Source organism: Lytechinus variegatus, chromosome 9 (assembly GCF_018143015.1).
Source record: "Lytechinus variegatus isolate NC3 chromosome 9, Lvar_3.0, whole genome shotgun sequence".
Taxonomy (NCBI): domain Eukaryota; kingdom Metazoa; phylum Echinodermata; class Echinoidea; order Temnopleuroida; family Toxopneustidae; genus Lytechinus; species Lytechinus variegatus.
Genome location: NC_054748.1, coordinates 27,846,456 through 27,871,114, shown reverse-complemented (window position 1 = coordinate 27,871,114; position 24,659 = coordinate 27,846,456). Strand labels below are relative to the sequence as shown.

The 24,659-nt window shown below is 36.7% G+C and overlaps 1 protein-coding gene and 1 non-coding gene across 3 annotated transcripts; one reads left to right on the top strand and one right to left on the bottom strand.

Moving 5' to 3' along the window:
* Window positions 1–647: 647 nt before the first annotated feature.
* TRNAD-GUC lies at window positions 648–719 on the bottom strand. Its single transcript has one exon. It is a non-coding gene; the product is annotated as a tRNA-Asp (tRNA).
* A 272-nt stretch (window positions 720–991) lies between these two features.
* Window positions 992–16,540, top strand: LOC121421624 (zinc finger protein 143-like). 2 transcript variants are annotated; one of them, XM_041616388.1, is made up of 15 exons: window positions 992–1,067; window positions 4,025–4,182; window positions 5,106–5,394; window positions 5,926–6,006; window positions 6,734–6,805; window positions 7,434–7,523; window positions 8,601–8,668; window positions 9,876–9,935; window positions 10,627–10,755; window positions 11,248–11,449; window positions 12,029–12,208; window positions 13,338–13,556; window positions 13,988–14,142; window positions 14,728–14,898; window positions 15,787–16,540. In XM_041616388.1, the coding sequence occupies exons 2-15, from the start codon at window positions 4,039–4,041 to the stop codon at window positions 15,922–15,924; spliced, it is 1,998 nt and encodes a 665-aa protein (XP_041472322.1). In that variant the 5' UTR covers window positions 992–1,067; window positions 4,025–4,038; the 3' UTR covers window positions 15,925–16,540. The 2 variants fall into 2 exon arrangements, with proteins under 2 accessions (XP_041472322.1, XP_041472321.1); XM_041616387.1 differs by lacking the exon at window positions 992–1,067 and adding an exon at window positions 1,371–1,464.
* The last annotated feature ends 8,119 nt before the right edge of the window (window positions 16,541–24,659 follow it).

Below are 24,659 nucleotides of genomic sequence, written 5' to 3'. Positions count from 1 at the left end.
CTAAATTTTAGGGGGGGGACCAACAAATCTTTTGGACAAAAAAAAGTTATCAACAAGAAATCTAAGGGGGATCGTCCCCCCACCTCAAATTTAATTTGGGGGGGGGGGGGGCGGGTCCCTCCTGCTTCCGCCGCCTAACGGGGGGGGGGGGGGGCAGGTTGTGTGAAAGAATATACTGGGTATATAATGTATTGAAATAAAGATTCAGGTTAATTGAAGTTTGGTGATCTCTACCTGCAGACCAAAAATTAAAAAAAATGAAAATTTGATCAAAATCAAAAAATTATGTTGGGTAAATAAAGAAAAAGAGGGGGAACTGGTAATGGAATTCAGTATTTTCCTAGAATTCAGGCATTCAAATTCTGTAGTCAGTCAATTTTAAGATACTCATTTACTGCCTGCAAATTTGGTGTGAGGAGGGTGTCTTCTGTATTTCTTTTTTTTCTCTCTTTCTAATCTTTGCCTTTTTGTCCTATATTTTTTAATTAATCACATTTTCTTAATTGTCAAGGAAATGATTTTGCAGGTATATATTTTGACGTTGTAGGCCCTATAAATAGTAGTTCAAATGTGATAATTTAATGGCCAATCAAATATTTTGTAGACGTTACATTTTGTCTATGTGTAGACAGAAAAAAAAAGTAATCCTCCTTGGCGGGGAATCGAACCCCGGTCTTCCGCGTGACAGGCGGAGATACTTACCACTATACTACCAAGGAATTGGATGGAAGAGTTAACACATAATCAATTATAAAGGTTGGCATTAGGACCTTGTCTAAATGGGTTTTTGAGGGGTGAATTGCTATGCAAATTAATATGTTATCAATTATATATTTTATTGTTTTAATCAGTATATAACTTAAAATTTTATTTTGTTTATGATCGTATATATCGATATCCTTTCAATAGGGTTTATAGATTCAGAAGTTTAAGACAAAAAATATCTTTATTCTGACATAGGCCGATAGTCTTGGCTCCCCGGTTAAGGTTTAGGGAATCGAGCGAGCATGCGCAAATACGCTACTGACATTTCTTGCTCAGCGAGCTTTGTGAGCGAAACAGTTGAGGTGAGAATTTAGTTGATTTTCTATTCGAATCACCATTAAATCCATATTGTGTTTTACAATTCCATTTTTATGACTTTTAAAGGACACATTTAATTAATTTGCTGAAGATTTTTTTATTTTTCAACAAGGAATTAAAAGCGAAATGCATTGTAGGAAATGAATCCCATAATTCTTAAATTGTAAGGCTGTTAATTCGTTGCCCGTAACTGTGAATATATTCTAAATGGTCAGCATTCGCCGTACGTGAAAAGAGAAAATCCTCGTTTAGGGGCAGACTTTTCAATGCTTTGCCCCGTTGCATCGTGGGCTTACCCAGAAAGCATAGCCAAATATCCCGACATTCCCCTTTTATTTTCTGCTAAATAAGTACACATTATAGTCTGCTTGTGAAACGAATGTATGAAGTTTTTTACTCTAAATTCATATTTGAGTCATATGATTCTCATTCAGAATCATAGAAGATCGGGACTGCATTTTAATATAAATGTTGTGCATCGGGGAAAGGGAGGGAAGCCTCTCGTGAGTGATTGTTGCATGTTGGACCGCATTTCGTTATCCCAATTCAGCTGCAGAGTGGAGCGGGATCTTGCGTGACTGTTCTGCCGCGCGCGTCGGCCTGGACTCGTAAGCGCTGTGCGCTGCAGCTTCAACTTTCTGGCCTATGTCGATGCAGCACGCAAGGCGTCTCAGCTCAGCTCAGCTGGCGCTGGTCGTCGCTTATGCTCCTTGTCTTGAGACTAGCTTTGTAGCTTTACTTCGACCTATTTCTCTTTTTAGTTTTTGTTTCTTAAACTATTGTTCTTGCGGACTTTGTGAATGAATGCTACATTTTTGTTGATATGAATTTAGAGTAAAATTTAAAACTTCAACATCATAAAAGTTAGTATTTTATAATATAAAAGAAATTGACTAAAAGTTTCTGTTGTTTTTTTTCCAAGACTTTCAGAGGCCATGACAAGGCATGTGGATCTGGGGGGGGGGGGGTCACTCAGTATATAATGAAGAGTGGGTACATGTATGTGCCATGGAGGGGACCCCCATTTTTACACTCAAATTTCTTAAATTCTGTTCCAATCCAAGGCATAGCATTTTTGTCTTATTGAGAAAAAGAACAAAGAAAGCCGCTCCAAAGCATGTCATTTTCTTATCAAGAAAAAAGAAGAAAGAAATCCGCTCCGAAGCTTCGCATATTTTTCGTTACGCCGTTCCGGTCCGCATTGATCTGCTATAATGAGCTGCAATTTGGTGAAAAGTGGCAGCGGCAGAGCGCTGTCCGACCATCGCCTCTGCGCTAGTGCATCCGGTGGAGGCCGCGCTAGCTACATCATGCACGCAAGACCGTTTTGCATACGCACTCACACGCTGGCAAACAGGTGATCCTTTCCAAGGACCCCCGTTTTCACAAACATTTGTTCCGAAGTCCGTTCCAAGGACCCTCTTTTTTACAATAAGTCGCTCCAAGGCCCCCGTTTTTTGTCTCGTCTGCGGCACACCCCTACCACTTTTTTGGTTGAGTGCCCCCCCCCCCCCCCCCGGGTGGATATCCAATCGGCAAATCAGGTTTAAAACTAAATCACGGGTTAATTTCAATGGACCACTTTAGGGGGAGGGAGCTAGGGGCTGGGTACCGGTAATTGAAGTTTGTCTTTTTCCTAATGTTAACCTTAATTTATCAAGGTCAGGAGCCATAGTTAAGGCTTGAAATAAAACCTGCAAGAGAGAAAAAAATAAGTAAAATTGGATAAACCCTACCCCCCCCCCTGTTTTAATGTGAATTTAAAGCATCAAAACTACATATCTTCAGGCTGATTGAAAGGGCATTTATTTATTTATAATTTCTAATCTCTGGTAAAATTTATATCAATAACTCATAAGTAATTTAATCTGACAAACCAAATGAAATAAAAAGAAGTGCAAACAACAAAATTTTTAGGTCTTACTATTGATAACAAGCTTACATGGAATGCTCATATCAACAATACTTGCAAAACTGTGTCAAGAAATATTGGAGTCATCAATAAGCTTAAATACGTTCTTCCAGCACAGGCGCTATCCATGTTGTATTTTGCCTTAATTCTACCATATCTTAATTATGGAATTCTGGCATGGGGTAATGCCTCTCAAACGAGCCTAAATAAAGTCTTGCTACTTCAGAAAAAAGTACTGAGAATAATATGCAATATGTCCTTTAGAGCTCATACGGATGAATTGTTTCGTCCAGGAACGTAGCCTTAAAATCAATGACCTGTACCGCTTGCAACTATTCCAATTCATGTATCAGCTAGATAGAAATAGTGTACCTAATGTCCTACAAAAGAAATTTATGAGAAACAATAGTTTACATTCATATAATACGAGACAATCAAATGACTATCACTTACCTAAAAGTAAAACAGTATTTTCTAGCAAAACTGTATTTTTCACAGGACCAAAACTGGAATTCTCTGGACAGAGAAATGAAAGAGACAGCTAATCTTATACGATTTAAATTACTCATCAAAAAATTTCTACTGAATTCTTATTGATTCAATCAAATATTTGTGAACTTCATACTTATCCACGGTAGTATTGATTATTTTTTGAAGTCAATATTTAATTTTGTATATAGTGTAAATACATTTGTGTTACAGTGTTTATATCTATATAATTTTATAGAATTTTGCTGATTATTTTACTATATTTGTGTTTTGATAGGGGGTCTACATTTTACAAGCTCTGCTTTTTAGTAGGCCCCTCCACTTTTTTTCATTTCATTGCTACGTTTCAATCCTGCATATGTTATGCATTTTTTCATTGTAAACATGATTACGAAATGTACTTTGATGATTGTGGAATATGAACATATCAATAAATAAATAAATAAATAAAAAAGAGGGAACATTTATTATACAGAATGCAGCACCTAACTACCAATGAAATATTAATCATTAATCTCCAATCATTTCTATGTTTATCAGTAATCTCGGGTAAAATGGAAGCCGAACTCGACATCGACAAGGGGCAGATGGAGTCGGAGGTCACCCCTAACCAGGAAGTGATGGGGATGCTCCTGTCACAAGCATCAGATGGAGAAGATGGTCAGCTTCAGATTCAACCTGATCCTATTGGACAAACAGTAAGTCAGATCTTTATCTCAACCTTTATTTTTTTGTTACCAGGACTAAAATCCAGTTTAAACCAATTGGAGCAAAACCAATTGAAACCAGTTGGCAACTGCCGTGGTTCTAATAAGGAAATTGGAACAACTAGTTCCAGTTGAAATCCAGAAAGAACTGCAACTGGATCCAGTTAAAATTCCCAACTGGTTCCAGTTGAAACCAATTGAGAGGTAACTGGTTCCAGTTGAAACGATTTGGACACAGCCAACTGGTTCCAGTTAAAACCAATTAGATGTAACTGGATCCAATTGAAACCAATTGGATATACAGCCAACTGCATGGTAACAAGTCATTAACTTTCATTAAAAAATCATATAAATCTGAAATCATAGAATAATAAATGAATCAGTATCAATTTCAATTTCAATTTCAATTAATGAAAAGAGAGAGTGAAATATAACCCAGCTAGCCAGCATGATAGTATTACCAGTTACTTGTAGAATGAAATAAATTTCAAATTAAAGAAAACCAAAATTCTATTTTAAAGGGAAAGGCCGGTACTGGTAGTGGACAAGAAATCCCAAGGATTATGGATCACACATTCTTGCAGGAGGACTAAAGTATCAAATGGGATCAGAAAAGTGATATTTTACGTATGTAGTATATTTGGAATAATTCTAGAGGAAAATCAACCACAATCTTGTATCCTTCCTGAGATCAGAAATCTAGAGCATCTTGAATGTGGCAGTCACTCTGCTTTACATAACAATAAGGTATTTTTTATGAGCAAAACTAAGTCAAAGTAATTCATACAATAATTTCATATATAAATAGGACAATGGGCCCATTCAAAATTCAAATTCAGTAGGTGTTTGGGGGTTTCGTTCGCCCTCTTGAAGCAACAACATCACAAGCCTCATACTATTTTAACAAATTCCAGCCTCAGGATGAAGAAGGAGGTGTAGCTGTCGGAGAAGCTGGCAGAGTGGATACTGTAGGAGTACATGTAGCTGGAGAAGCAGGTGAGGGAGACGCTGGAGCTCCCGGACAAGTAGGTGAAGTAGTTGTGGGAGTTGCAGGAGAAGTAGGCGGAGCTGGCGATGCAGGAGAAGATGATAACGAAGGTGGATCCATCCTAGAGGGGACCAAGTTGAACCTGATGGACGACACCTCTAGTCTTCAGGCGGTACAACTTGCAGACGGCACCACGGCTATCATACAACAAAAAGGTAAATATGTGTAAGTTAGCATGAGGGGGGAGGGGGCTGAAGTTAAAACATGAATTTTGTTAACATTCAACAAAATATAGATTCAATCATTATTGTTTCGTATATCCTAGAGAGCAAGTGTGCCCAAAATTTTGTCTAATTAAAGAGCAAAAATATGCATTTTAAACATGAAAGCCACATGTTGTTATGATGGAGTTTGACCAAGCCTGTCTTTGTGTGTTTTTGTGGACACAAGATTGACATTGCACAATAACTATGTATGGCCAGCATATAGATGTAAGTTATCGCACATCATCTCAATGTATATAAGGGAGTTTTGTTTTATAAAACTTGTCTATTCTTTTAGCAAGTGGGCCTGAAAGGAATTTGTAAAATAGTAGAAAAAAGTCAACAGCTTTTCCATGATGTGATAAGATGGATTGAACTTTGGCAGATAAAAAAATATGATGAATCCACCATCAATAGATGTTCTCAAACTAAATTTGTTCTTGTCTAAATGGCTAATTATTTTTGCATTTGTTTTACACATAGGAAACGGGGGTATTTTAGAAGGCCAGGCTGTACAGTTGGAAGATGGAAGCACAGCATTTCTTCATAATTTGAGTGAGAAGGGTGAGTATCAAAATATTTTCCTCCAAAGTCTTATTTGTTTTTCCACCTTAGACAATTTACCATATAGGTTTATACACTGGGCATAATTATAAAGTTGTCGTGGCCTGAACTATCTAGAGTCTGGACTATGAATTACAAGATCTGGGGTTCTAAACCTAGCATAGCACATGTGTACTTTGGTAAGATGGTTTGCTATCAATAGCATGTCTCCTTAAAATGCAAACTCCATGAAGTAAACCTCAATCCTATTTCCTGATTTCAAACTTCTGTGGTTCTTAGACTTAAACCAACCAAAATTGTATATTTATTCAAAAATCTATGCGGTCCTTGAATTAGTACCTGTCAAAATTAGATATTTATTTATTTTATAAAATGAACATTTTCATTGCCAGTTGAGTATATTAACTTATTTGGTGAATTAGATGATCCCCACTTTTTTGCCATGCTCCATTTTCCTCAATTTTTAATCACATTAAAATAAAAAAAAAATCATTTTCTTGAAACAATCAAATGGCAAAGGTGGCCTGTTCACTCTATTAAGAATTCATTTTACAAATGTAGGTAATGGTTTCTTTCACTTTAAAATTCTTAGTGAAATTGGATGTTATACCATATTTACCAATTTTTTTAACCATAAAATGAATGAATTATATAATATGTCCTGATATTATTGAAAGGATTTTTCTCGAGGAAATGAATGGAATGTTTTTTTTTTCATTTTCAAAAGGATTTGGAGAAGGTCAAACAGTTCAACTTGAGGATGGATCAGCAGCATACATCATAAGAACAAACGCAAAAGGTACCAATTTATTTACTTTTTTCCTCCACCCCCTTCCTCATGCTTTAAACGGGAGTTCACCCTGACAGTAGTAAAGTTAGTATGAATTCAAGAAAAATTAGAGAAAATGTTTATGAAGGCTTGATGAAAATTAATCAAAGAAAACAAGAGTCATGCGCGTATAACATTGATATTAATTGGTCAGTTCATTTAGCGATTAATCACTATTCTTTGTGTTACGGAGCCAAGGATATACGGGGGGGGGGGTCAAACTAACCCCCTCCCCAGTTAGATATGGGTTAAATGCGAGCTGCTTTTCGCATATGTTATGTACGAAAGTCCATTTTTTAATGGAATGTGATGAATAAAGGAGGTATGAAATGATATGTTTGATATACATGTATCCATCGCAAAAAGAAAAATCGCTTTCAATTTTTCTTTTGAGAAAAGGGCAATTTGGAAAATCATATCACATGACATGGATGATCTGCTTGTCTGTGACTTCACAAAATTGAAACTTTAATTTGCAAAGGTTGTGACTTTGCTCTGCCAGGGTTTTGATGTTTACCCTAAATTAGTGAGTACACTCTAGACTTGAGTGAAATGGAGATATCTCAATATGAGTTCTTTTTTATGTTCTCTTTTAAAGTTGACAATGATGGAATGCAGGCAGTACAGCTAGAAGACGGTACCACAGCTCTGATACAGACGAATGTCACAGACTTTGATCAGTCACATAGTGAGTTGATGCATAGATAATTTGATTCAAGGCTAAGTTGATGGATGGGTAGATGGATGATAGCCATTCTTGGTCATGTGTGTGACCTAAATTTTATTAGTTATAAATAAAAAAAATATAGAGATTTATAAATAGATAGGATGATTTTGAAAATAAATAGATAAAATGAGGATTGATCCATTAAATAGATAGATTGGTAAACTGATGGATTGATAGATAGGTAGAAGGATAAATGGATAGATGGATCAATAAGTAGGAGGTTAAAAAATAGATGAAGTTATAGATAAGACGATTGATGGATAGATGAATGAATCTATACATAAATAGAAAATGTATAGAATAAGATAGATCGATTAATAAATGGACGTATACATTGTAAATAGATGGATGGATAGATAGATGGATACTGTAGATATATGTTTTTCTTATTGGAGGCGTCTCTGGATTTTGGACCAAAGTGTCTGGATTTGAAATCATACCACAGCCCTGGCAAGGTATTTGCCACTCCCCCCAGGTGTAGTAAATAGGTAACTGTTAGGAAGGAATTCCTTGAATGCTTAAAGGTAAATGAAAGTAGTTGCAGTAAACACTGATTACACAAGAAAGTGTGTGAAACCAAGCTTAATTGTCACTATATCATCAAGGAACTAAATCTGGTACAGTTACATAAACTGAACTATGTGAAATCTTGAAATCTATGCCGAAAAATGTTCACACTGAAGATCACCAACACAGATAAGTGCACGGGGGACAGTGTATTATTATTGCTTTGAAAGTCGCCACGATGCTTGACCCAAAGCCTGTGCTTATTTGCTAATTTCTCAGCAATTACGCAATTTCTTCTAGAATCCTTTGGCACATATTTTTTATTTTTACAAACAGACACTTTGGTGGTCATTTCATTGGATTCTGTACGAACTCATTTTGAAATCGTTACCACAACTGGAAGTAGAAAAGCATAGTTTTATTAAGCTGGGGTGAAAGTATGCAGCTTCTAAACATTACATTAAGTGCAATATAAATGTTGAATAATATTATTACTGTCATTATATAATTTTGATGTGATTTTTTGTTCAGGTGCCTTTTCCTCAGAGGATCCAATTGATGCCCATTCTCTAAATGTGCTAGATCAATATGCAGCTCAGGTAAAGTCTATGGCCCGTATTCTAAAGTCTGGTTTAAAGTCGTTGTTTAGCTATGGATAGCCCATAGTGGCATAATCATCTAACAGTAGAATTTCAAATGTATCAGCTCATTTTTCTCTAAAATCGTTCTTAACTGTTTCGGAAGGATAAATAAGATAGTTTTCTTCACCATTCACAAATTGATAAAGAGCAAAGTAAACATAAAAAACATACAATGTAAGTAAAATTTTGACATGTTTGGCTTTCCATAATTTCAGCACAGAGTTACATGTAGACCATAGTCTAATTTAAATCCCAGTTCAGAGTACAGGCCTATTAGTATATTATATACAATGATGATATTTCTCATAATGAATTGATTGTCTGAAATCTATCAAGTCATTTATTTCAGCTAAAAGTTAGTTTTTTAATGACAAGTCATGGGCCCGGGTTGCCATAATGGTAACTTTGCCATTCAATGGTAACTACCATGATACGCTTATCAGCAGCCAATCTAAATCGAGGAATCCATGCAAGTTACCATTGCATGGCAAAGTTACCACGATGGTAACTTTTATGCAACAGGTGCTATGGTTTTTAGGCGAGGCTGTCTCATCAAATAACAAGAATCTATATCATTATCTTATAAAATATGTCATGCACATGACTTTTCTCAGGCCCAAGGAAAATTACCTACATTTGTTACCTTTGAAAGAGTCCAAATTCACTTCAGTGGCTTCCTTTGAAACAAAGGAATATATTCAAATTACACTTGACCATATACAAAACACTGAATAAACAGGCTCCGGAGTGTTTAAGTAACTCTATGCACCTACTGAAGCACTAAGGTTGGCCAGTGACCCTCTTCATCTCACATATACATTAACAAGTGATCAAACTTTTACTGTGCCAGTTTCAAATTACTGGAACGATTTGCTACAGATAATCACTAGCAATTTTCAGAAAGGCATTGAAAACCATTATCTTTTGTAATTTCAAGTTTTACAATTATATGATTCCATTTAAATGATTATTTCATTGTGAGTGCTTTGGGCCTTTTGAGAAAAGCGCAGTTTAAGTAGTAAATAATAGTATTCATGAAACACTTAGTTGGTAATTGTCATCTGAGCAACTCCCACTGGAGTTGTGATGCTTTGCATTGTCTTTGATATTGGTAATGGGCACTGGAGCACTGTTTGTTCAATTACATTTTTTTGTCCCTTTGTAGAGTTCTGGTGAACAAGCAGGTTCTCTACAACTAACAACAGGAGGTCATGATTTTGCTTCGGTAAGGATCAATCTTTCTTTATATTCAATATAGAATCCAATCTAATCCAAATTTTTTAATTTTGGTTTTGACCCTGTGAATGGGGATGGCAGGGTCCACCTCAAACTTGCTGTGACTGCCTTTTTTCTCTAAAAATTTCTACGAAGAAGTTTTGTCTACTGATGTTCAACTATTATTCACAAGGCACAAAGAATCAATCAATGCTGGACTCGACTTGTTGAATTTTTTTTTTTTGCTTTATTCAGTTAATCTCCAACACTGGTGACAAGCTTCACTTGTACTTTCAGTTATACTTTGATACAGCTTCAGTGTACCTTTAGATAACAATCTGTAATGATAATGAATAGACAAACAATGATAAACAAATGTTTCATCTTAAAGTCATGTCAGTAACTAAATTTAGTTAGTGTAACGACTAAGCCAATCTCACACTAATATCTTACACATGTACTAATATACTTTATAACACTAACCTAAATTGAAAGATTATAAAATATACAAGGAATAATGTTGATATATTCTAATAAATAAAAAATGTATAAATATATTCATTAATTTTTATTTTAATGTTTTAAGTTATTCAACCAATCATTGGAAAAAGAATGGGGAGTTCCACAAGGTTCTCCTTTTGGGCCTCTTCTGTTCTTGTTATAATTATGTTGATGATGTCTTAAATTTGTTTCCTTCTCAGCGTATGCAAGTAACGGTTGGTTCTGTGGGAACTACAATGCCAACCAAAGTTGAAGGGATGTCGAGCAAAACCTTTCAATGTCCGCACGAAGGTTGTGGGAGAATGTATACTGCCTCACATCATCTTAAGGTACGTAATTAGACTGAAGTAAAAGTAAATTATTAGATGGGTGGTATTCTGATAGCCGTGGTGTAGTTAAACCTGGGTCGACTTAGACCACACTGTTATTAGTGCAAGTTGTTAATCCATTTACCAATCAAAAGATGATTCTTATTCTGCTGCAAAAAAATTGTCAAAAAATTAATTGACTCGTGAATGGGAAGAAAAGGAAAATACAAATATATTATGGATATGGATGATTGTAATTGCCACGAATTTCAAAGAAATATTATGAAGCCTAGCACTCCATAGAAATTTGGTTTAAATTTCCAGTTTATACTAGGCTTGAACCTTGATTTAGTTATCAGAATACAACCCGCTGAGTTTTACCCATGTGGGATGGTGAAAACTATCCGAGTAGGTTTTACACCAAGCGTTTATCAACCAATAGAATGTAAACCCTCTTGATGATATACCAGTACCTAATGTCTCTTCCTATCTGTGCTTTATACCATCTTCTAGGTTCATGAACGTACTCACAGTGGTGTGAAACCCTACCGGTGTGAACACCCCGGCTGTGAGAAGGCATTTGCAACAGGCTATGGCCTTAAGAGTCACACTCGCGTTCACACTGGTGAAAAACCGTACCAGTGCGTCCAGGAAGGTTGCAACAAAGCATTCAAAACATCGGGAGATCTGCAGAAACACACAAGAACACACACAGGTATGTTCTTTTCATCTTTAGAGGATCGCTGCTGTCATTATGTCAAGATCGATCTTCGTTTGCTCCTCAGATTGGCAACAATCATTGATTTTCTATTCATTTTCATACTTTGAAAAAATATAATATGCATGTAACATGCTTTTAAATGAAATATGATGGCACAATTGTAAGAAGCCAATTTGCAGTCTTAAGCGGTGATTTGTATTTATTTATTTATGTATTTATTTATTTTTTATTTATTTATTTAATTATTTATTTATTCATTCATTCATTCATCTATTTATTTATATCCAGCTATATTGCAACAGGCTAGCCTCTTCAGTTGCCAAACTGCTATCACTGATGGCCCTGCGCATTTCCTTGTTTTCATTGCATTGCCAATTTAGTCTGTACTTATTAAGCAATGTTTTTATTCAGTAGCAACACCAAATACTGCACTGGAAATAGTTTAATCTTTAATTATAATTCTTTTTCTTATCACATTCCATGTGCATTTGCCTGTACATGGGTTTTTAATAGCTTTTACAGTATCAAAGAATGTTTTTGGTGTAATATCTTTTTATCTTCTATTCTTTTCAGGTGAGCGGCCATTCAAATGTCCCTTTGAAGGCTGCGACAAAGCTTTTACAACGTCAAACATCCGCAAAGTTCACATCCGAACCCACACCGGGGAAAGACCGTACATCTGTCCGAACGAGGGATGCGGTAGAGCCTTTGCCAGCGCCACTAATTACAAGAACCATATGCGAATACATACAGGTAATATTTACAAGACCAAAGTTCAAGTCCAAATATGAACAAATGTTTTTATAATCATTTTACAACAATAATGGCATGGCTGGTTTGGGACCTGGCCAAGAAATAATCTGATCCGCGACAAACTATTGATATCAGCATCCACTATTACCAACTTAAAAAAACCATATGAGAACACATACAGGTGATATTCATAAATACCAAATGTGAAGTTCAAGCTCATTGTTTAAACCAACAGATTATATACAAACAACCGTTTTAACAAATTTTGTCAATATTTCACAGGTGTTATAACAGTTGAACAGCCGTGCTTCTTTAAAAACCAATCATTACATAGGAAAGTTGTCAGATATGAGAGCTTGTTAGATGGCAACCTTAATGAAAAAATCCCCAGATGTATTAAGTTCTTTCGGTGTTTGAGACCTCTGTTACATCGGATTTCCTATGTAGACTTGGGGCGCCCAAAACCAGTCTCGGCCAGGTTCCAGAGTAAACATACAAACCTATCCGAGACCCCTTCTGAGCAAACTATCTCGGACCACCTCGCGATGTGCTCCGAGTCCAGTCTCGGGGCGCCCCGAGACTGCCCGAGACAGGTTCGCTCGATGCACAACAAGTGGAACGATTATCCAAACAACAAACACAGCGCGGCCACACGCTTGGCGCCCTGCCAAACAAATCTCGAACAGCTTTAGTAATTTGGTATAAACGCATAGAAAGCTGTCTCGGGGCGCCCCAAGACTTGTTGGGAATAGGAGGTAAAAAATATAGGTCAACTTTTTTGGAATTCAGTCTCTTGGCACCCAGACTGGACTCGGGTAGGAAATCCGGTGTAACAGGGGTCTTAGTGGCAACCTTTATTGAAGGAACAGCGTCTATAAAGGCCACAAGTTTGGTTCCCTTTAATTGTATTACGAATCGAAACGTACTCTAGGTACGTGTCTACATAAAAGATTACCTGCTCATGAAGATATTGAAGATCATGAAATCTGACACTCTGTCAAATTAGTGGCAGCTCAATCTAGGGGTAACAAAATTTATCCTTTGTATCCCCTGGAAAAGGTGCTATATTAATCCAGCTACCATTTTTATTATAATTGTTGGAAATAAGCTTCTATTGATACATTTGCAGGAGAAAAGCCTTACGTCTGCACTGTTGTCGGCTGCGGCAAGCGTTTCACAGAGTACTCGAGCCTCTACAAGCACCACGTGGTACACACGCACTCCAAGCCTTACATGTGTTCGTCCTGCGGGAAGAACTATCGTCAGATCTCCACGCTTGCCATGCACAAGAGACAGGCCCATGGAGAAGATCCGCTGATTGAGGGACTGGAAATAGCCATCGCACAAGGTGAGTTTGAGTTTGCGATTGATCCGATCACTCGCAACTATGGAAAGCCAGCAAGATCAACATTTAGAATGCATACATCCATTTAAGTTGTTTTCTGAATGTGATGTACAAGACTCATTTGTGCTCCATTATAAATATTCTATGCATTATTGTTGATATTCCTCGGCCCTGTGTGACAAAGGGTTGCGATTGATCTCATCAATCACAAACTATGGAAAGCCAGAGACATCAATATCTACTTCAATATTTCAATTCATTTTTAAAATTTGTTAATCTATTTCTTTGTTTTTAAATTCATTTCACAATGTACAAGTATGAAAACATGAAAGTATGTATGAAAACAATATAGAGGATTGGACAGATAAAATGGAAAAGGAAGAAAGAATGTCTTGAATATAGTGATGTATGTATGCATTTTTTGTTTTATGTAGGAGATCGTCCAGACATAGTATCGTTACTAGGAGCGCCTCCGGCCAAGAAGGCCAAATCAGAATACCACATCGGTACAGTGAACTTCCAATCTCAGGATAACGCCAATGATAGCAATTCTCATGATCTTTCAGACACACTCAATGCAGCAGGAATGGTAGGAAAATCTATGAGTGGTGGTGATGGTGGGGATGATGAGGATGAGGGTGATGGTTGTGTTGTGGACTTTTAAAGTTTATGGTCATGGTACGATGATGGGGATTGTGGCGATGGTAGTAACTTTGGTGGTGATGGTGATGGTGGTGATATTGTTGATAATGATGATGTTAGTGTTGTTGATGATGGTAGTGGTGGTTGTGATGATGATGGTGGTGGTGATGGTGATGACGATGATGGTGCTGTCGATGATGATGGTAATGGCGGTAGTGGTGGTTGTGATGATGATAAATTGATAATGATGATTATGATGATGACGATGATGATGGTGCTGATGATGATGATGATAATGATGATGATGGTGATGATAATAACGATGATGATGATGATGACGACGATGACAATGATTACGATGGTGGTGTTGTTGGTTGTGATGATGAGAGGACAATGCCAACATTGATTAAAATGACAGTGATCCATACATTATTACAATGATAATGAAGTTGATGATTACTATAATAATCATGAACACAATAACCATCATATTATAGAATAAAATAATCTCTTATCCTTCTTCCAACCTCAGAATCAATCAAAGACTATCATCCTTCGCGATGCTAACGGACAGACACGCCAAGTGACTATGGTCTCCGCTCTCAACCGTGAATCTGCCGTTGCTGCTATGAAGGCTGCCGTTGGCAACCATGCCATGTTCCAGTTTGTATCCGATGGTTCTCTGGCTAATCTCACAGATATGGTAAGCTCAGACATCAACATGGGCGGAAATCCCAGGGAGACAGGGGGGACATGTCCCCCAACCCAATATCAAATGTCCCCCTACTATTTTGGGTCTTTTATGATGGAAAGAAATTTTTCATTCAAAATCGAAATAAAACATGTATTTTGGACGAAATGACCTTACATTTGGTGAGAACCTTTATTTTTTTAGCTTGCCAAATTTATTCTGGTCAAAATGACCTGACATTTGGGGTGATAACATTCTTTTTTTTTGGGGGGGGGGGCTTGTCAAATTTCCCAGCCCCTGGTCCCCCCTACCTTTGGGGAGAGATTTCCGCCCTTGGACATCAAAATTAATCCAGTACCCCATTTATTTAGTTTAATTTTACTTGTGCATTGGAAGGTGGAAGCAAACTGAATCAATGGTACGATGTAACTGTTAGGAGTGTGCAGATGGACCACTTCAATAGGCATTCCCACTTCTACGAATACTCCATTGTCTTCCTAACTCTCCTCTACATGAAATCTCCATTTACCATCCTATTCCATGATGTCTCTTCGCTGAATTTTTTTGTGTAACAATATTTTGATGATATTGTCATATGTACAGCCCCGTATGAAATACAATCTTGTTAAATTTTCCATTATTTCTTATAATACTGTATCCATCTTGGGAGTTCAAGCCCTACTGCATCAGGCCTAAAGACATTAATAGGTGGGAGTTGCTGCTACCCAGTTTGATCAACGATTTGAGGGATAGAGCAATGTTGATCTGGCGCTGCTCGGTGGCTGCCGGGCCCACGATTAATTGCACAAAATTAGTTTTCTGAGGATTTCTGTAACAGATATCTACTTCGAACAATAAAATAGTGATTTTTTTCTCCCCCTAATTTTTAATCTTACGCAGCAACTCCAAGAGGTGATGGCTGTCAGTGGAGCGCTAGGTGAAGAGGATGAGGAGGGAGGGAAGCAGGAGGAATGCACAGCAGCAACACAACTCTCTGCAGAAAACACAGAAGCAGACCTTGTTGGCCTTCATTCATGATAATTAGCAATACAGGGTCTGGGAGGGAGGGGGGATGGGAGTATAATGTAATTGCTTCTCAAATAATACATGTTATACATGCTTCTATGTGACGTATCTGATGAAGAGGGGGCGGGGGATCAAAATTTTTGGTATGGGAGCTTTTGTTCTTGTTTCTGTTGTAAGAAATAATGTTTATACTGGCCCAATTTTCTGGGGGGAAACAATGTTTTTTTTTTTCAAATTTATGTTATGGAGTTTCCTGTTTCTTTATGAAAAAAAAAAAGTAATGTCCAAAATTTTGCATCAAATGGCTTTGCATTCTTGCTGCAGAGTGAAAGGTATGGTATTGACAAAGCATCTCTTTAATGATTATTTTTCAGACACCCATGGCTCGTATTCTGAGCTACCAAAATCCTTGCTTTTGACTGGCTCAGCGCATAGTTGTCAATGAAATTCACTTTTTGTTTCACAAAGCATTACATGTATATCGAATATTAATTATTTGTAAATAGTTGTATATAAAACTGAACTATTTTGCCTTGTATATGATTTCGAAAGGAGTTTAAATCCTATATGAATATAATTTGTAAATGATGGAAACAGAAATCATTAAATATTGATATTCTTTCCTACATTAATGTTTGTTTTGAAGTAATTTTCTTAAGAAATTTGATTATAGTAATTGAATTAGGTTGTTTATGAGGATAAACATGAGGCCGTTCTCATTACGCTTTCTAAAACTAGTTTACTGGAAACCGATTCAGGAAACCAGTTTGGAAGATCGCTTTGCTAGCGTTCCCACTTGATAAGACGAAAGTGGTTTTCAAAATCACTTCACGTAAAGCGCTCTTGTTGCTATGGAAACACTCTCAGTGGGGTGACACGTTTCGCGCGAAATTCAACACCGCAGCATAGGCATTCTACACCAGTCGTGTGGAGTAGCGCGCTCAAAATGTGCGAAGATTGCTTCCAGAAGAACTTTTGTGTCCTCACACTAAAACCAGTTTAACGAGGCAAAGCGATCTTGAAAACTACATCGCGAGGTGGTTTTCCAAACTGGGTTGGAAGATCGCTTCCAAGACCGCTTTGACCGTTCTCACTTCGCGTTAAACTAGTTTCCACCAAACTAGTTTCCAGTAAACTATTAGGAACGTAGTGAGAACAGCCTCCTAGACATAAATATGGATGGAGAGAAATTTAAGGTGAGGAGTGAGGGATGAGAAAGGGGAAAAGATGAGAAAGTTTTATAAAAATTATGAGTAAAGGATTGAGAAGGGGGGAGAGTGGGATAGAGAAAGAGATGGATGGTGATAACAGGGGAGGGGAAGAGAGAAGGGGGGGGATAAAATGATTAGAGTGGGAGAGGGGGAAAGGCAAAAGATCAGGGAGTGTTTCATCAACATTTTTTTCAAACAAGTCAGGTCTAATAACTTTCCTTGATTCTGATTGGCTGAGAGGCACTGTTACCATGGAAACTGTCAGATAAAACTGAAAAACACGAACCACTCCCCAGGTCTCTCGTCACAAACACCCTACACGTCAACATCCAGTACAACAACCTCCTCAAAACCTCCATGACGAAAACCTCCGTTTGAGAACAGCTATACCCCAGTTTTTCCATGGACCTACTCCATGGTTTTTCTCAATTCTCTTCTCCAGTACGATAAACCCTACTGCCCAAGTAAGTATCAAAACACCTGTTTCTTGACCTCGGTCCGAAGATAACATAACAGCCCGAGCCTGGTCCTGGCAAAGCATGCCGCCATTTTTTATTCACTTTCCTTATTTCGAGGTCGATTTTCTTCGTTCGAAATTGAAAATGGACTAACATTGAATTTCTGAATACAATATGCCTTTGAAAACGTGATTAAATATCGAATACAATAATTTCATTCCGAAGGTCCTACTACAGGCAGAGAAGTCTTACGTAATAGCACAGCTGTTGTTTATCATTTCGTCCCTGGCTCAACGCTCATAATCTGGCCTGTGGTGGTGAAATTGAGACAAGGGGATTACCTGGCCAAGATGGGTTTATCGGGGTTGGAAATGTTGAGATTTTTCAAATGAAAAATGGGGTATGGGACCGCAGTTTGCAGTCTGAACTGCGGTCTTATTGCAAATGGGGGTTTGACGTAATGTCATACACCCACAGATAAACCTCACACCTCTGTCCAGGATATTGTCCGCAAGGCCCCTTCAAAATTTCATATACACCCCGCTCACCCACAATAACAACCCACACATCCTAACAACCATCCCGCACACCCTCGTAACACACACCTATCCGTACAATCCCACACATTAACAATGATCCCATAGAGTGGACCTTCCTCAACCACCTCTAACCTCACTCTTCCACACCTCCTTATACCCTAAACACCCACAAATACACCACACACACATACTTACTATTCTAGACACCCTCAAACTTCACACCCTCGTAACACACACCCATCCTTTAATCCCACACATTAACGGGGAATGAAACCTTTGGAACAAGTAGGCTTATGTCAAACCAGAAAAATTCAAGAATAAGAACAAAGAAAGTGTGAGAAAAATCGGACAAATAATGAGAAAGTTATGAGCATTTGAATATTGCAATGCTATGGAGATCCTCCCATTGGCAATGCGACAAGGATGTGTGATGTCACATGTGAACAACTTTCCCTTTGATAGACTATAGAATACCCCCCAAAATGTCTCTTTGCTTTTTCTTACAGTGATACAAACTTTTTATCAACGATGTATTCTTTAAAAATCTGTATTACTCGCCCTCCTATAGAAAGAACACATGATCTATTGATAGATGTGATAAGAGGTATTTTAACTGAAATATACGGTATATACTAAAGTAATGGGGAGAGTTGTTCACAAGTTACATTAGACATCTTTGTCGCATCGCCAATTTGAAGAGCATTAGTGATCGCAATATTCAAATGCTCATAACTTTCTCACTATTTGTCCGATTTTTCTCGAACTTTCGTTGATCTGTTTCTTTGATTTTTCTGTTTTCACACAAGCTATCTTGTTCCAAAGGGTTCATTCTCCCTAAACAATGATCCCATAGACCTTCCTCAACCACCTCTCACTTCACTCTTCCACACCTCCTTTAACACATCCACCAATACACCCCACACACACCCATACTATCCTACACATCGGAACTACAATCCCCCTCGTACAAGACACCCATCCTTACAATCCCACACATAATTATAACAATGATTCCATACCGCATACATTGGTAATTCCGAAGCTTCGTTATTGCAAAGGTTCGGATATTCTGAAGGTTCTTTATTCCAAAGGTTCGTAAGTCAGAAAACGAAATAAGGTTCATAATTGCGAAGGTTTGTTAGTCCAAAAACATAATGATTAACAAACCTTATTTAGTTTTTTGACTAACGAACCTTCGGAACAACGAACCTTATTTCGTTTTTTTTGGATTAACGAACCTTCGGAACAACAAACCTTTTTTCGCTTTCGGACTAACGAACCTTCAGAACATGGAACCTTATTTCGTTTTTCGGATTATCGATCCTTTGGAATAACGAACCTTTAGAATAACGGCACAAATGTTCAGATTAACAAACCCTTTTACGTTTTAGGATTAACCAACATCGAGGTATAGGCTATTTACGTGTTTCGGAATTACGAACCTTCAGAATTACAAAGTGTAACCATTCCATACACCCTCCTCAACTGCCTCGAACCTCACACACTTCCATACCCCTTATACCCTAAACACCCACCCATACTACCCCACACATTTGAACTATCATCCCTCACACCCTCGTAACACACACCTATCTTCACTCTCCCACACATATCAACATTGATCCCATACTCTCACTTCAACTGCCTCTAACCTCACACACTTCCAGAACCCCTTATACCCTAAACACCCACCCATACTAACCCACACATCTGAACTTTCATCCCAGGCAAGGAGGTCCTAATTGTCAAATTCTAAAAAATTGAAATATTGTATAATTCAAACAATAAAAAACAAAAGAAATAGTAAGTGACATCATCAACTCTCTCATTTTGATGTAACTGGCTCGTTCATATAACTATTTTGTTAAAAATAAGCGAAACTTTGAAATGTCATAACTTTCTTATTTTACATCCGATTTTGATGAAATCTTCAGCATTGTGCTTGTCTGATTTTTCTCTGTTGATTCAAATCAACATTTTCTGAGGTGGACTTGACCTTTAACAATGATCCAACACACCCTCGTCAACTGCCTCAAACCTCACACACTTCCATCCCCTTATACCCTAAACACCCACCCCACAAACACACATACTATCCCACACACCCTCGACTCCCTCAAACCTCCAACCCACATACACCCACACCCTCAAACCTCACATCCACCTCACACATAATCACACCCACACATTAACAATTACATGTACTATCAGAGACATTCAAAATGTCCACCATACAAAATGTAATTACAAACTTATTTCTCTTTTCATAGAATATTTTATTACAATTAGGAAAAGAATATATACAACTTTGTCAGTGTTTATACATTGAAAGCACAGGCATAATTATAGTCATCTGACTAATACACAAACAACCATACATGTACATTCTTTTGAAAATTCAAGTTGCTGAAATCAAGAAAAATATAGCCAATATGATTCTATTTCAATAGTGAAAAGAACTTCACTTTTCCAAAGTGTATAAAGATCTGGACAGAACAGCGGAAAAAATTAGTTATTCGACATTGTTACCACCAACAACATAAACATACAAATAAAATTAAAGTACAAATTAAGCCTCCATTATTCTAATCTAAGAAATAAAAATATAGGTAGAGTTAAAGTGAAAATTAAGCATCGATTATTCTAAACAAAAACGGGAAATATGTGTACAATTAAAGTGAAAATTAAGCCTCCATTATTTGAAACAAAAAGAAATATTACAATAAAAGTGAAAATTAGGCATAGATGATTCTAAAAGATGTCTAACAAATCTTATTAAAATCAAAACAAATCCAAAAATCCTATCAACAAAAATCAGAGTGAAAATTAAGCCTGCATTATTTGAAACAAAAGAAATATGATTAGAATTAAAATGAAAATTGGGCATAAAGGAATCTATAAGATTTCTAACTAAATTTGTAAACTTTTGTAAAAATCAAAACAACAATGTCACCAATAAGAATTTCTTTCATAGAATAGAAAAAAAATATATTATGTACTACAATATTTCACGATTCTGTTCACCAAATAAATGTACACAAAACGTCATGTGAAACAAAAATAAAACCAATTAAAAAAGGTCAGGAATGAATAGCAAATTGCTAATGACACAGATCAAATAACATCTTCAACACCACTATTCTCATTCTAAACAAAATCAATAAAAGAATCATTTATCATCAATAAATAATGAAAAGTCATTGAGAAAATAATAAATTCATCATCAATGTAAGGATAAACAAACATGTACTGTATTTTCACCATCCAGCAAGATTTTTTTTAAAAATATGTTTATCAGAATTCTTTGATACCTTAACAATTTAACAAATAATGAGAAAAACAAATAACAATTTGCAACACTTCTATATGATTCATACAGTGATTCAAAGTGCTTCATACTTGTCATCCTGACTTTAGCAGGTGGGTGTTTCATAAAGCTGTTCGTAAGTTAAGAGCGACTTTAAGAACAGGTAATTTTTTTGTACTAAATAATCACCAATGAACATTTAATGGTGAATATCAATTACCACAAGAAAGGATCACCAGTTGTTAAAGTCACTCTCAACTTATGAGCAGTTTTATGAAACAGCCTCCAGGTCTACCATAATGTCAAGTGCAGTAACATATAATTGTGTATTTCTGATCAGAACCATGTATATATATATATATATTTAATCACACGTTTGGTAGTCACATTTATTCCCTTGAAATTTCAGCTTTGCAATCATCCAAACATGGGGTTTTTTCCCAAATGACATCACTGAAGCAACACCAGTGAATCATGTGACTAACCACCTGACTTGATCATGAAAACTATGCAGCCCAAAGAGATATGCTTGACACATATCCACCTGTATTTCGAATAGCCTTCTAGGGCTTAACAAGATATTAGCGATAAATTGCAAGCATATTTTTTTATCCCAAAATAAAATCATTACAATGGCAATCAATTGCTTATCCATACTTGATTACTGGTCTGCTTCTCGCAACAAGAAGCAAAAAAATTAATTTTGTGATCAATATAATAGTCACAATTGATATATCAGAAATTAGCGATCGATTGAAAATATTTTTCTTGTACCCCCTTGGGCTGATTGAAATGTATCCACAGAAGATCCAGCTGCATCCTGTGCCCCATTGGGTGATTTCAAATTCAGTGTTGACCTTTTGGTGTTGGTGTTGGGTCAATTTTTACACAAGTATAACGCCAAACATAAAAGGGAGATGGTCCTGAAAAGTCATTTACTTGAGGTCTTGAGCTAACAATATTGTGATAATTTGTGTAAACTTAGAATAGGTTTAAGGAGCTGGGAAAAGAAATCCAAACTGTGCTTACAACACCAACACCAGACTTAAAATCACCCATTGTAAAGAAACCAGTTGGGAAATGCCACTTTGCAAACTGCATAAATAACATTCACAACATGATCTCCCCATTCCTCAACCAACACATACACATACTTCAAAATAATAATACACAATAGTAAGACAGTATATACAGTACTCCATAGCATAAACACACACAGTATTACCCTTTTCTTTTGATATCATTCAGAGTACATTTAGACATCACAAAAACTTATCATATTTTGTCAACCTTTACCTCATAAAGAAAAGACAAAACAAGTGATTCTGTGCTATGTCCAGAATCACTTTGTCGAGGGAACCGGTTGATTCAGAGTGGGGTTGGTATTTGGCCAGATTTTGTACCAGCCCTATTACAAAAGTACATGTAAATACATAAATGATACAGATATGATGTTCTTTGAATGTTTGCATGGTGGATAAGAAAGTCATTCATATCATCTTGAACCATGATTAGTCATTCTGAATTAGCTTGTTTCTTCTTTTATAGGAAGAGAAGAGAAAAGAGAGAGAAAAAAAAGAAATGACACTCTCCTTAGATATTTCAAATAACTTTCTCTAAGAACTTCCATTCTGATGTGTTCTTCTTACTCTGATTTACATGATAAAGTTTCATGATTGCATGTACATGTATATCATCACCCACTATTTCACCATCTCTCAATGTTGCACGTCATTATTAACACTACAACTAGTTTTGAAAACTGTTCAATTTGGTGGATTCAAGATATGGTGCACCACCTATCCGTTGCAGCGGACAGGCAGAAATTTGAGTCGATGATGTCACTCACTCACTTTTTCTTTTGTTTTTTATTGTTTAAATTATACCATATTTCAATTTTTACGAATTTGACGATTAGGACCTTCTTGCCTGAAGCACAAAATGTTATAATAGTGGAATTCCACATGTTCAGGGAGGAATGAAACTTCATTTCACATGACAATGATGAGAAAATACAAATATTTCATATAAAAAAATACAAAAGAAATAGTGAGTGAGTTATGTCATCAACTCGCTCATTTGGATGTAACTGGCTCGTTCATATAACTATTTTGTTAAAAATAAGCAAAACTTTGAAATGTCATAACCTTGTTATTTCACATCCAATTTTGATGAAATTATCAGTGTTATGCTTGTTAAATTTTTCTCTCTTTATTCAAATCAAGTTTTTGTTGGAGTGGACTTGTCCTTTAAGACAGTATGCCATGAATAATTAAATACAATTTTAGTTTGTCAACCCACATTCATAAAAAAAACAGCTTGGTCCACCATCACAGTCACATTACAATACATAAGCACTGTGCACTGCCTGCACGCAATGTCAACCCGAAGTTAGAATGTGACCCGTCTGCTGTGACTGATAGGTGGTGCATCGTATTGTGAATCCACCGAATCGATTACCGCAGTACTTAGTAAATCTTTACAGCCACGCCAAGTTTGAAATAATTCAATACATACATGTACATTCGAGTACCCAACCACTACATGTTTATGTAAATGCTAAACGTTTATTGGTGACATGACGTTTGCTCCTGCGACGTTTGCTCCTGCGACATTTGCTCCTGCGACATTTCCTCTGGTCTTAATATCTCAGAGGGGACAGGGTTAGAGTTAGGATTGTAATAGAATTTTTGGTTCAATACAATGTAAAGATAAGGATTAGGGTCTAATCAGTTTCGGGGGTTAGAATTTTTGATGACAACACGAGCAGACTTTCCATCGGAGCAATTCTCGAGCAATTCTCGCCGGAGCAAATGTCATGGAACTCTTTTTTTCCCCTATGACTAGCTTTGAAGACTACTTACCCAAACTAATGGGAGTACTTTATTACCATTGCACCGTACACACACGTACACACTATTTCATTGCTTAAATGTACATCGTCATGAGTCATCAAACGTACATCTCGATATTGCTGCATGAAATATACAAACACCAAAATAACCAAAAGCTACAAAATTCCACTGATTAATTATCCATAATCCAATACAAATTCATAAGAAAAGTGAAAAAAATATGTATATCATCAACAGAACACCACCCTCGATGTGTAGGCCTAAAGATCACAAATAAACTTGATAATTTCTTTTACTAATTCATCCATGTTCATTTCTTTGTGTTTTTTTAAGTTCATTTTCTTTTGCCCAAAAGGAGCAAATCATTTAGCCTCAAC

What these genes read in the sequence shown, in the direction of transcription:
- LOC121421624 (XM_041616388.1), top strand. Translation starts at nt 4,039, where the DNA reads ATGGAAGCCGAACTCGACATCGACAAGGGGCAGATGGAGTCGGAGGTC. An exon ending in TCATAATTTGAGTGAGAAGG is followed by an intron (nt 6,007 to 6,733) that starts GTGAGTATCAAA and finishes CATTTTCAAAAG; the next exon opens with GATTTGGAGAAGGTCAAACA. An exon ending in TAGATCAATATGCAGCTCAG is followed by an intron (nt 8,669 to 9,875) that starts GTAAAGTCTATG and finishes GTCCCTTTGTAG; the next exon opens with AGTTCTGGTGAACAAGCAGG.